Here is a 14258-nt window from a genome sequence, read left to right on the forward strand (position 1 = left end):
AACAGTTAAAAATAGGAGAACTATGCAGGCTGGCCTTGAGCTTCATGTATAGACCAGTCCTTCATGCTTAATATCAGACAGACTCTAATACTGTTTATTTCTGAGCTTCAGATAAAAGCTCTTAAGATGAATAAAGAGATCATTTATCTCAGAAAAGGCTGTTACATTTTAATAGAGGTGTTCAGGATAAAATAGTTCTTGTAATAATAGAGGTTGGCTTCTTTCTCTTTTTTTTCTTCCTCTTTCCTTCCTCTGTCAAAGTTAAGATGAAAGGAAATGGTCTCAAAATTATATCAAAGATTCATATTAGATGTAAAGTAGAAGAAACTCCTGAGAGTTTTTGAACACTGGCAGAGAATTACTTAGTGAATCTGAAGAACCATAATGTTGTAGAAAAGCATTATCTCGGGAGTCAATATACTTTAGGTTCCAATCCAGGCTCTGATGTAAACGAATTGTAATCTTGAGCAAATCATTTAATTGATTTTTCTAGACTTCAGGTTCCCTCTCTGTTAAAAAATAAGTTTCACTAGATTATCTCTTAAAGTTCCCTCCTATTTCATAATTTTATTAATTTCCCTTTTTTGAAAACTTAAAAAAGAGACTGATTTGCACATATTTGGGGACACTTTCAGTATGGGCCTGTATAAGGGCAAATTTCTTTATGTATATTCTGGATCGATTATGAATCACACCATAAATCACTGGATCACAGAATTACAGTGGGAAGGGGACTTGAAGGTCACCTTGGTTCAGTCTCTTCATTTTACTGGCTGAGGGAACTGAGAAGCTTAGTGAACAGTGAAACCTTTGTGCTATGAAAGCAAACTGATGTTTTGGGGAGGAAATATTAACCAATTATAAAAATATCGATAAAGGCCATAACCCTCTTGAGAATGATACTCAGGGCATCTAATAGTTAACAAGTATAAGGGAAATGGGCAAAGGCAAATCTGTCTAATCACACCAAGAATCCATATACACCTCAAATAAATACTGGATTTCTTTAGACAGTATGGTATAAAGGAGTCCTCTGAACTTGCAATTGAAAAACTTGAATTCCAATCCTTGGCACATCAGCTACATGACAAAGATTAAATCACTGGGTCAGCTGCAAAATGAACAAGATTCTTACTTTATATTATTAACCAAATGAGATGGTTCTGAATATATAAAAATCATTTTGCCATTGCAAAGTCCTATATAAACATGAATCATTACAAGTTTTGGTCATAATTTTATTACTTCTTTTGTCATGTCTTTCTTTTTATTTCTATCCCCAGGGCTTAATGCAGTGTGTGACATAAAATAAGTATTTAATAAATGCTTGTTGATAACGCATTTATTCATTTGTGAGAAATATTTAGGTTTAGAAATTTAGTTCTGGCAAGTAGATAAAACACAATATTTTAGAAAATTAATTTGAAAGAATAAGCATTTTTACATGTACAATATAATACAAATATATGTTATTATGACCTTATAATACTTCTTCATATGGTGGTTGTAAATGAATGAAAATATTAACAAAAACTATAAAGAGCATAATTCTCTCAAGTGATAATCTGGTATTCAGGATCCAATTTTAAGCAAAAAATAGATTCTTAAATTTATAAGTAGGTATGGAAGTACAGGTTTGTAACCCCTATTCCTGCAAGGATAAGGCAAGATTACTTGAATTCAGAGAGTTCTGAACTATAGTAGAGCTAAAATTCATATGATATCTGTACTAAATCTGGAACCACAATGATGAGCCTTTAGGAGTAGGGACAGAAGTAACTAACATATAGTAAACCAGTCTACCAGTAGAATTCAGCCCCTGAATGGTTTCTGTACTTAACCTGCACAAGATAGGGAGACCCAGTCTCAAAATTAGAACAACAATGAGTAAGCTATTAGGTTTATTAGGCACCATTAACAAGCAAAAGGTAGTATTTTACATATAACAATGAAAAATAGGAAAATTTTAATGTATGCAAAGAGGAAAATTTTATGACTGCTTAGCTGTAGGGTTTAATTTATTTACAGAAAAAAATCATAGCAGAAAAGACTGACTTGTACTTTAATAAATTAAATATGAACATAATTTTCCACTACAAAGATTTTAGACAAACCACAGGGCCTCCTTTCAATTGACGATGTCTGCAACCCATGAAAAGCCCTTTAGGATCCCTTATGAATACGGTTTTAGATTCATTTTCTCTTTTCTCTTTTTCATGAAAGCTCTGTAAAATAATGTACTGCTACTCCAGTGGTGATCCTAGTGATCAGGGAGAGAATATTAAAAGAAAAAAATTAAAACTTTTCTCCCTCAATTTTTTGCATCAAAAAAGAATCTTTAACAAATCCAGACCTATTATTGAATAAAGTACCAGCCTTAGCTAGATCTTCTTAAAAGGTCTTCTTAAGAAGACATTTTCAATGCATTAGGAAGATTTACTTTGGATGTTCGGCTATCCTTAGTAAGAATTTAAATCATGGGCAAAACAAATTTTATTACTAACGTAACATTTCATTTTATTGATATAGAATAAGAAAACAGGGAATCTTACTTGCTTTCAGGTGTTAGATAAACGGCCACTGTATCTCTCAAAGCACAGATTTCAAGCCTTGCCTAAGGATAAGATATAGACAAAAATAACATAAATGCGCTTCTATCAAACATAAAGGAGATGATGAAAAAATGCTCTTAATCTTACAAACTAAAAGAATCAGACATCTTTTCACATAACATTCATATAGAGGATTTAGTCCATTAGTGAATTTAAAGCCCCCTTTATTCTTTAATTTGTCACTGACTTAAGTGGCATAGGAATGACTGCAGATTTACAATGGAATGATTCTTCTTATATACCCATCAACAAGGTAACCTACAAAGGATGAGCTCTTTTGAAAAGAAAAACAAAGAAATCTGCTTTGGTAATATTTCCTTTGGTTGCAAAGAATCATTTAGGCACTCTCTTGTCACCAATTAGAAGGCTAGATGAACAAACTTGTTTAAGATGTCTCATATCTCTCTGATATTTTCAAAATACTATTGAAGTGATTTTTCAACTATGTGTATTCACTATCTGCTAGTATTAAAAAAAAAAAAAAAGCACAACTAAACTGTGAGAAGCAGGAAACTCTGAGCCATGGCTACTGATTTCTCCCCTCCTCCACAAAGAAGGAAGTGGTTTGACTTTACTTCCTCACACCTATGACCTGTCAGGCATAAGGATTTTAATCTCTAAAGATAACTCAAAGTTTAAAACTCTAAGTGAGCACATGGCATGGCAATAGCTTAGTTACTTAGTCATAAGCCAAATTGCAATGAAGCAGGTGCCCTCACAGGTTTTGAAATCTCTGTAGGAATGTATTATGTGTGCAAAGTGTTGGAATAGAGTATTTCAAAGAAAATGTCCCTGCCCTCAAGTATCTTATTATATATACACGGAACAAGTTCTGAGACATGGACAGCTCTCTAAGCTTGAATTAAGAAGAAAAGAATAAAGTTCTTAGAATTTCTTGTTAAACAAAAATTAGGCTGCTATGTTGTATGGTGTTTTTAATAAAACCTTTTCTTTTTGGAAAGCAATTGCTTAGCTTCAGTTTTTAGTGCTTTAGACTTCTGAATAAAGTCAGGGAACTTGAACAAATATATGTGCCAATCCCCACTTCTATTATTTAGGTTGTCATATATGAAGAAAAAAAACTTAAAAAAATATAAACAGAGAATAAGGTAAAACTGTTAGCTAGATATTTGTAAAACAAAATTAATTACAAAAGCAGACTTATTTGAATATTCTAAAAATTTGCATTCTAATTACATATTTTAATCAACTTATAAAATATGCCAATTATATAATAAAACTGCTTAATGTAAATTTAAAAAAAATCACTACCTAAGAGTGATGTTAAAACTACTAATCTAACAAACTCCAAATACTCTGTTATAAGTCATACAGTTTTGATGGGGAGGAAATGAGGGAAATTAACATTTTAAAGGATGATCAGAGTTTCATAGACTTAAAGCTGGAATAACTCTTCAGAGAACATCCGCAATCTCCTCCTTTTAGAGATGAAGATACTGAGGCCCCTGATTGGATGACCTAATCTCAAGGCTAGTTTACACAGGAAATTAACAGTATTAAGATTCAAATCTAGACCCTTGCACAACAAGTAAGCAGGGCTAGACCAGCAGAATTCTGTAGTCTTCATATCCTCTACAATTTTCTCCATGTCACCCAATATTTTCATTCTTTCCTTCCTCAATCAAAACCTTTGAAGAAAGGTTCTGATAAACTCATTCACACTGAGAAGTAAATGACTGACAAAGCTAATGAGTGTCCCTCCTATCAATAATATTTGAATTTTAATATATGACAAAATGCTTTGGCTCAAGCCAAAGTTATAAAGCTCTTATAGAATCTGACTGAACAGATTGACAAAGGTCAGACTCTGATTTTCTCAAATTCACCGGACTTTTTTTCTAGGCGATTTTCTGAGACAGAATATCTCTTACCAGAACAGATAAGTAATATCCCAGACTGGAGGATAAGGCATATTTACTCTCAAATTTAAATTATTTAGAGATCTGAAGGAAAAACAAAGAAATCTTCATATTTATCTATATCAAGACTCTCTAAGCAGCCTGAATAAGGTATGGGACATAGATAACCTGTGAGCATGTTTACATGTGCACTCTCTCTCCCCCCCCTCCCAAACAGGAGTTAATCAATACTGACAAAAATACTTGAAATATGTAATAGAAATGTAAGCATTATTTTTTTTGCTTTTTTTCTTGCTTTTGCTCTACCACATTTATCTTAATACTAGAACAGTTAGGTACCTGCAAAGCTCCATTTTTGCTGAAAGATGAAACACATTGCATCAATCGACTTAACTCTTCAGACACGGCTTCCACTATCTTAGACAATACACGAGGTACTAATTCCTTAGAAATGGTGAATACCTTATAGAATGTTTCAGACAAGAACACAATATTTAGTATGCTACTTATTTGGTATTTTATACATAAACATAAGATGAGGAAAAACATTAATAAAACTCCTGTTCCTTGAGGGTTTACTGGGCACTTTTTATTTTGTTTATCTATTGATCTACTATCTAATTTTTTTTTTAACTTTTCAGTTCCACATTCTCTCCCTCTCTCTACTCTCTTCTCTACCCAGTAAGGCAAGAAATATGAGTCATGCAAAAACGTATTTATAAAGAACATATTTATAAGAACATATGTATTAGGCATGAAATAAAAAGCAAGAGAAGAAAGGAAAAAAGAAACATGTTTTAATCTGAGCTCTGAGACCATTAATTCTTTTTCTGGAGATGGATAGCATTCTACATTTCTAGTCCTCTTGAGCAGTGGTGGATCACTGTACTGATCAGAGTTACTAAGTCTTTCACCTTTAAAATATTGTTACTGGGTAGAATGTTCTCTTGGTTCTGCTCACTTCACTTTTCATCAGTTCATATCAATCTTCCCAAGTTTTTCTGAAACCATCCCCATAATCATTTCCTATAGCAAAGTACCGTTCCAACATATTTATGTTCTGTAGCCTATTCTTACCCTAACAGTTGGATTTGGGAGCTTATCAAACCTTAGATTAGTGTGTTCATTTGCTTCTGTATATTGCATATCTAATCTATTCCACTGATCAACTCTTCTATTTCTTATATTGATGTCCAGTCATTTTCAATTGTGTTCAACTCTTTGTGACCCCATAAGTTGGGGATTTTTTGGGCAGAGATACTAGAAAAGTTTGCCAATTTCTTCTCCATTTCATTTTACAGATGAGGAAACTGAGGCAAGCAGGATTAAGTGACTTGTCCAAAGTCACACAGCTAGTAAGTGTCTGAAGCTGCATCTTAACTCAGGTCTTTTGACTCTAGGCTTTTATCCACTGAGTCACTTAGATGGTCTGTTTCTTATCCAGTACCAAAATTGTTTTGATGATTACCACTTTGTAATATAGTATGAAATGTAGTGAGTACTTTTTAAAAAAAGAATCAAACTATGAACAAAATAAAGATTTGAGCTTTAAATTCTGTTATCTGAAAATGAAACATTTAAAGTTATTTTAAGAATATATGCTAAATGAACATAAGTTAGAAATACAATTTATTTAGGATTTATAATCCTCTAGCTCTAAAAAGTATTTGAATAAGTTTACAAAATTAAAAACATTAAAAAAAATCCTACCCAATTAAAAACAGAAAACAAATTAAAAGGTGAAAGAAGATAGGTGTTAGACAATTCTCAGATGAAGAAATTGAAACTATTTCTAGTCATATGAAAAGATGCTCCAAGTCATTATTAATCAGAGAAATGCAAATTAAGACAACTCTAAGATACCACTACACCCCTGTCAGATTGGCTAAGATGACAGGAAAAAATAATGATGATTGTTGGAGGGGATGTGGGAAAACTGGGACATTGATTCATTGTTGGTGGAGTTGTGAACGAATCCAACCATTTTGGAGAGTAGTTTGGAACTATGCTCAAAAAGTTATCAAACTGTGCATACCCTTTGATCCAGCAGTGTTACTACTGGGATTATATCCCAAAGAGATTATAAAGAAGGAAAGGGACCTGTATGTGCACGAATGTTTGTGGCAGCCCTTTTGTAGTGGCTAGAAACTGGAAACTGAATGGCTGTCCATCAGTTGGAGAATGGCTGAATAAATTGTGGTATATGAAAATTATGGAATATTACTGTTCTGTAAGAAATGACCAACAGGATGATTTCAGAAAGGCCTGGAGAGACTTACACGAACTGATGCTGAGTGAAATGAGCAGGACCAGGAGATCACTATATACTTCAACAACAATACTAGATGATGACCAGTTCTGATGGATCAGGCCATCCTCAGCAACGAGATCAACCAAATCATTTCTAATGGAGCAGTAATGAACTGAACTAGCTATACCCAGAAAAGAACTCTGGAGATGACTAAAACCATTACATTGAATTCCCAATCCCTATATTTATGCACACCTGCATTTTTGATTTCCTTCACAAGCTAATTGTACAATAATTCAGAGTCTGATTCTTTTTGTACAGCAAAATAATGTTTTGGTCATGTATACTTATTGTGTATCTAAGTTATATTTTAATATATTTAACATCTACTGGTCATCCTGCCATTTAGGGAGGGTGGGGGGGGTAAGAGGTGAAAAATTGGAACAAGAGGTTTGGCAATTATTAATGCTGTAAAGTTACCCATGTATATATCCTGTAAATAAAAGGCTATTAAAAAAAAAAATAAATAAAGTAAGGTCTTCCCGATTAAAAAAAAAAAAAAAAAAAAAAAAGAAGATAGGTGTTAGCAGGCACAATGAACTGCAGCTATGTACTGAATTTAGCTTCTTGGTAGCTAAAGGAAAATAAAGGATGTATTTGTCTTTCTGTTGATAAAAAGAGACCATTCAAGTTTGGCAGTGAGGATTAACTTTTTCTTGGCACTGAATGAATGTAAGAAATTTATTATGTGACTTCTCATACAAAATTTTCTGGTTTGGCATAGTTTTGCAAAATACAAAACAATAACAAAAAATTCTTTTTTCAAAACCTCTAGAAATTCTTATATAAATCCCCTAGAATCATTGAGGGCAAACTTTAAGCAATAAGTTTAAGTTAAGATTTTGATTTTTGGTGGGCTACCAATACACAGAGAGAGATAATAGAAACTAGTTAACATTTCCCAAAGTTATCTCTCTCAAATAATCAGGAGTTCAAGTAAACCTTTGGCAAATATTGGATTATAGTCAATTCAGTTTTCTGAAGGCAGCCTAAGGTACTGATATTCTATATTGTTGATTAAAGAAGGCTCCATCCAGTGATCTCCTGTGTTCACTCTATCTAGAGATAGAGTGGTAGACTTGAATCATTCCCTCTTCCTGGCTTTTATCTCTGACTTTATAAGGATCCTTTGTCTTTTACAAAACATAAATGAAAATACTAGTATTTAATGCTACTTATATGTGAACTTCCAATGTAATTTTTTTTTTTTAGTTTAGTTTCAGAAAATGTTTGACATTACAGATGAACTTATGTGTTTTCTTTAGTGGAAAAAGTGAAAACTGGGTAAAAAAAATATTTCTCCTTTTAAAAATGGGCTGCCAGAAAACTTAGAACAAAATTCAGTGTTGTATTATAATTATCACTTCAGGAAAGTAACAAGCTACTTTTTTATTTCTCCTAAAATTTCTGATTTTACAATTCTAAAGTTGGAAGACACTAGAGTTTGTTATAAAACTCTCATTTCCTAGGCCTAAGACAAGTTAGATGATAATTAAATCTTATCCCTATTTATTCTGTTCTGTATTATGTTAAATTTGAAAGTCATTGTAAATCTTTTTGGAAGTAGTTGGGAATATAAATCCAAATATTTACTCTTTGGAGAATTTATGGGTCATCCAGCATGAGAAGACAAGGATATATTGTGATTTGTATCAATGGAAGTAGCACATAGATGAATGAGTTCATAGAGTTACTGAAATTATTAAGTATTTTGAGTGTTTGTACTATGGAAAACACTTACATCATGCAGAGAATGTTTACAACACAATTTCTTTTCTCTTCCTCATTCATCTAGTGATGCTGCCTATAAAATCTTGTGGTTCTTCTAAGGTGATGTGTTGGCAAAACTGTGAGTCTAGATTGTGAAATCATTGAATGAAAACAGGTAGTAGTAGGTGGGGGTGGTTGTGGTCTTTGCAATGAGAAATTATACTACGAGACTATTTCTGTTTCTCTTTTGAGGCTCCTAAGAAGAAAATGTGAGCTCCTGCCATGGATGTTAACTCATAATTTCTGAAAGTAATGCTTTACATGGAGGGAATTTTTAAGAAATGAATTAAAAGCAACAATTACTATTTATAATTCTGGGTCACCTGGGCCTACTACTGACAGAAGATAATAAGATTTGATAGCAGATTTCAGTGTGTCTTCTTGAACCAACATAATATTGCTTGTTTCAATGCCTCTAAAATGCCACTACCGTTTAGAAATTCCAACTGTTAGAGATGGATTTGTGACCACATAAGTAACTCTTATTTGCATACTTTGCTAAAAAGAGGTTAGTGAATTTTCCAAAATAAGTTAGATGGGTTTTTTATATATGATTTTTTAAAAGAGGAAAATTATTTTTCAATCCCTTATTTCCTTTACCTTCTTCAAGTACAAATAATTTTATCATTAAAAAGGGAAATTTTACATCAAAATCTCAGAAAGCAAGTTTGACTACTTAAAAGTACAAAACAAATAGAAATGGAATTGTGATTTTAAAAACGTATACGCAAAATTAAATTTTACCCCAAATTAAATATAACTTACATATATGCATATATAATATATTTATATTATGCACACAAATGTACCCACGCTTATGAATTTGAAGGGAGTGGGAACAGCAGGGGGGTAAAAGATTTAAATGTCGATACTAATTATAAACAAATACCTAGAGACACTTACCTCAGCATGCACAGCTATTATATTAACCAATGCTTCTTTTAAATAATTCCTGACACCTAAAGCCAAAATAGAGAAGAAAACATTCATAAAAATTCAAATTGCATATTTTCTCTGTTACTATCCTATTGCACAAAAAAATCTGTTTTTTTCTTACTTTAAATTTACCCATGGAGAAAGAGAAAGTCATACTACCACAATGTATTTCCTTTTTAGAACCAAATGGTAAAAGGAACATTTCCTTATAGATAAAGGTTAAATAAGCCAGGAGTTCCTATCATAATATTTTTATTTTTCTGTCTGCCTAAGGCTGCTGCTTAACTTTTCCAGTCATTTTGCTTCAAAACTGACATTACAAATGTCCCTTTCCTGCTGTAAATATACATATATATATATATATATATGTATATTTACACCTGATATAAAATAAAGCTTGTAAAAATGTTATAGTTATGTTACTAACTAAAAAGTTGATGATAAAATAAGCTGGCTATTCAATTCCAATTGATTTAATCCCACAAAAATTTATTAAATAGGTACATAATCTGACCCCACATGCTTATTTTTCTGCCAGAGGGAAAGAGCACACACACAAATAAGTAAATGCAAAATATACACAAGGTAAACATAAAGTAATTTAGGTTGATGAAAATGTTGATATCTGGGGGTGGGTAGGATTGATGTTCAGGAAAGAGCTCCTAAAGGAGGTGATAACTGAAGAAACTAGGGATTCTAATAAGTGGAATAAGGAGACAAAGTGTTCTAGTCCTGTGGGAAAAGGAGGTCTGGGAAGGAGAACAGCCATGCAAAAGAATAGAGATTGGAGATGAAAAAAATGTCAAATAATGAATAAGTGAGTCAGTTTGAATGATATGTAGAATAAATGAAGGAGAGTAATGTGAAATCAATCTGGAAAGATAGGTTGGAGTCAGATTATAAGAGGCTTTAAATTTCAAATGGAATTTGTATGATTTCATGGAGGATCTAGGGAACCACTCAAATTTCTGAGGAGGGTAATGGCCAGTCAGATTACTTTATATGTCAACCCATCTTATTGTTCTTGAGTAATGAATTTTGGTTTTGCCAAAATCAAGTAATTATAGATGATAATTCCAAGAATTTTGATATTATGACACCTGCTTTAAGAAAAACTTCGATCATGATTATAAGATAACTGCTATTTTTATAAAAGAATCTAGGGGTGGGTGGGAGAGAACAATACCTTATGGCTCCCTAAGAGTTTACTATTGCAAAATGATTAAAATATAAATATCACAATATATGATATTGGATTAATATTTAATATTTCTCTTTGAAGAGAAAAACTGTCCTAGTAATGTGCTGATACTCCAGAAATGTAGCATATCACAACTTTTGTAGTAATTAAGATTTGGCATATCCTTCAGGGTTCACAAAGGTAGTTACCCAAATAAATCCATCATGGAAAGCCAGTTCATTAAAATTTTAAGGTAACACCAAAAGAAATGCAGTTATCCTTTCCAGATCATGATTTTCTCTATTGTGATTTTGCTATTTTGTGGGTCAGCATAAGAAATTAAAAAGGGATTTTTTGGGAGTATTGTGGAAGCCACAGATGACATGCGAAGGCCAACAGATAATACAGAAAAAGTTTAGGAATACATAAAATTTATGTATAATATTATATAATATCAACCTAAATTTTACAACAACGTACTGTAAAAACACCATAAGAAAAAAAGAGAAAAAACTCATTTCTTCTGTGGTACAAAGGGAAGGCCAAAACATTTTATGTGGATTTTCCAAACTGCAAGGGCACCATGCTGCCCCTCACTCCTACATTGTGGAAGGGATAATGGTACCTCCATCTGAACTGAAGACTAATTCAGAATAATTTCACTAAAAATAGTGTAAATAAAGCCAGCAATATACTTTAAGTTACAAAAATATAAGTTTTAGGAGAACAACATTATTTCAAGGAGATTTGTCAAAATTTTTGATCCAAAATAGTAATGAAATCTGAATTATTATTAAACTAAATTCAAAATAAAGAATTTAACAATATCTTCCCCAGTTGAAAAGTCTCATTCTGATTATAATTTAAAGACATAGGGATTTTTGAACACTCCTTTATCAATCCGAGTATGCACAATAAAAATAAAAATACATGAATATTGTGTTCATGAATATGAATCCTATTTTTAGTTCTATTAAAACACAATGTTAGGTAGGGTGACATTAGAGAAGGCAGTTTGATCAGTTCTTTCTTCAAAATAAACAGATTAGGAAGGTAGTACATGAATTAATCTTAATTTACAAATGTGAAAACTGAGGCAAAAGAAGGTTATACCCATTTAAAACCACAAAACTAGTTAAGTAGCAGATTTATCAATGAAAGTGATAATTAGAAATGCAGTAACAGGCATTTTAAATAGTGCTCAAGAATCACAGATGCATAAATGAATTTCTAAGAGGCTGACTGAAAAACTGGAAATTAAAACTAAAATTAGGTAACAGAATGTCAGTCACATGCTTTCAAACTGGGCGAAGGGGCTCGTTACTGATAGTAACATTACAAACCTAACTCCTACTCTGACCCTGAAATGAAAAACATTTACTGGCAGGAACCCATGATCAGGTGCTTTTTAAAAAAAGATGCTTTAAGACAAGATAAATTTATATTACTGAATGAATTATGTTCTAAAGACAAATCTGTGAGTAGCAAGAAGTGTAGGATACTTTCAAACAGAGGAACCATAATTCAGCTGATTGAAACTAAAAAAAAAAAAAAAAAAAAGAACTGCCTAATTTTAGAAAAACCATAAGTTTTGCATGGATTTTGTATATTATAAATATATACATATATGTATATGTGTATGTATGTGTATATGCATACAAATGTTGATAATTAGCTTTAATCTTGGACAAGCAAGATTTTTTTTTTTTTTTTTGTCTAAGAGGTTTTTATGTCTAAGAGGTTTTTACAAATGAAAAGGTAAAGTAGAAATTAATGTTACCCATTTCCTTATTAAAACAACTTAAGCTACTATAATATGAGATGCATATGTTATATGTATATTTATTGGGAAAAGAGAAGGGAAATAACTTGTGGTCTTCAGGATGACCAAAAATAGAGCCCCTTGTTTAACCACAAAATAGGTCAGGAAGAGTTCAATAAAAATTTTAAAGCATTAACTTGACACTTTGGAAAAGAAAAGATGGTTTAGTAAAATTATTTTCTACAATTAATATATTTTTGTGGTTTTCAAATAAAAACTAAAAATACAATCGCTTAGCTATCTAAGGAGATACATGGATGATAAATACAGAATTCAGTATTCTTTGTTATTATCTCAGTAGAAATTGTCACCTGCTCTAAACTAAAATGGTCAAAGATCACTTCCCCTTCCCTCTTAGTACATGTAATGATATTTCATACAAAAAAGGTGGATATAAGCTCGTTAAATACAATTTTAAGCACTTAAGCTTTAAACACATTAAATTTAAGGTATCCCTGAGAAACTCAGTTGGAAGGAAGAAATGGAGGAAATAAACATTATTAAGCACAGTGCTAAAATGTATCTAATTTGTCTTTACATCTAATAATCCTGGGACATAGGTGCTATTAATAATCCCATTTTATAGATCAGAAAACTAAGGCAGACAGAGCTTAAGTGGCTAGCTCAGAGTCATATAGCTATTAAGTATCTGAGAGTTAAAGTTAGGGTTCGATTTGACTCCAGACCCAGCTATAAAATAGAGATTCACTGCATCACCTAGTTGTCTATAGTTTGATATGTTCAATAGGCAATGGTAACAAGGGACTAAAGCTCTGGGGAGAGGATAGGGCAGAATATGTAGATCTGTGAGTAATCTGGGTATAAACATGAGAGCTGATGAAATTTCCAAGAGACAATTTGTAAAGAGAGCCAAAAAAAGGGCTTATGAGAGAAATCCTACTGTGTGTAAGTGTGAGTGTGTATATGTGTATGTGTGTTTGAGAAATAAATGATGAGCCAACAATGTAGACTGAAAAAGAATGGTAAGAGAGGTAGGAGGAGAACCAAGAGAGAGTAGGATTGTAAAAATTTGTGACTATGAGAATGGTCAACAATGTAAAATGAAGTAAATAAATCAATAAGGATTACAAGTGGGGAAAAAGACCAACAGATTTGGCAATTAAGATATGGTAAAGTTGGAAAGAACTGAGGAGCGAGGAAATGAGAGAAAGTAGAAACAGTGAGCATATACATGATTTTTCAAGGAGTTTGGAGGCAAAAAAAAAAAAAAAGTAAGAGGGATATAAACAACAGCTTGAGGAGATGGATGGCAAGGTGTAGTCATGAAAAAAAAAATTTAAAGGATGGGGGTGACCTGAGAATGTTTGAAGAGAAAAAAGGAAATAGCTGATTGGCAGAAATTGATAAGCCCAGAGTAATGGGATTATTAAAGATGCAGAGGCTGGAGAAGGCAGGAAAGTGGGACCAAGTGCACATGTTAAAAGGTTGGTCTTGGCTAAGAAGAAGAGCCATTTCCTTGTTAAAGACTGGAAGAAAGTTGAGAGAAAGAGATAATGTTAAGGTGTTATGAGATGAAGAGAAAAGGAAAAGAGAGAACTCAACATCAAACAGTCTCAAATTTCTCAATCAAGAAAGAAGCCCTGCAAATGAGAAATGGCTTGAGAAGGAATAGGAATATATATGAAAGGTGTAGTGCAAAAAAGTTCTTGTGGCAACTAGGAGGTACAGTGGATAGAACACTGGGTCTTAAGTCAGGAAGTTGCCATTTTAATTCATTTGTTTCAAT

The 14258-nt window shown here is 32.4% G+C and overlaps 1 protein-coding gene across 4 annotated transcripts in view; it reads right to left on the bottom strand.

Moving 5' to 3' along the window:
• Nucleotides 1-14258, bottom strand: part of EXOC2 (exocyst complex component 2) — a 200436-nt gene that overhangs the window by 5757 nt on the left and 180421 nt on the right. For all 4 annotated transcript variants that reach the window (XM_012541697.3, XM_023496373.2, XM_031946943.1 and 1 more), the window contains 3 exons: nt 9477-9532; nt 4832-4954; nt 2553-2614 (listed from right to left, as the gene is read on the bottom strand). In XM_012541697.3, the coding sequence (XP_012397151.1) occupies nt 2553-2614; nt 4832-4954; nt 9477-9532 (241 nt within the window). The remainder of the gene's footprint in view (nt 1-2552; nt 2615-4831; nt 4955-9476; nt 9533-14258) is intronic.

The sequence above is a fragment of the Sarcophilus harrisii genome, chromosome 1 (genome assembly GCF_902635505.1).
Source record: "Sarcophilus harrisii chromosome 1, mSarHar1.11, whole genome shotgun sequence".
Taxonomy (NCBI): Eukaryota; Metazoa; Chordata; class Mammalia; order Dasyuromorphia; family Dasyuridae; genus Sarcophilus; species Sarcophilus harrisii.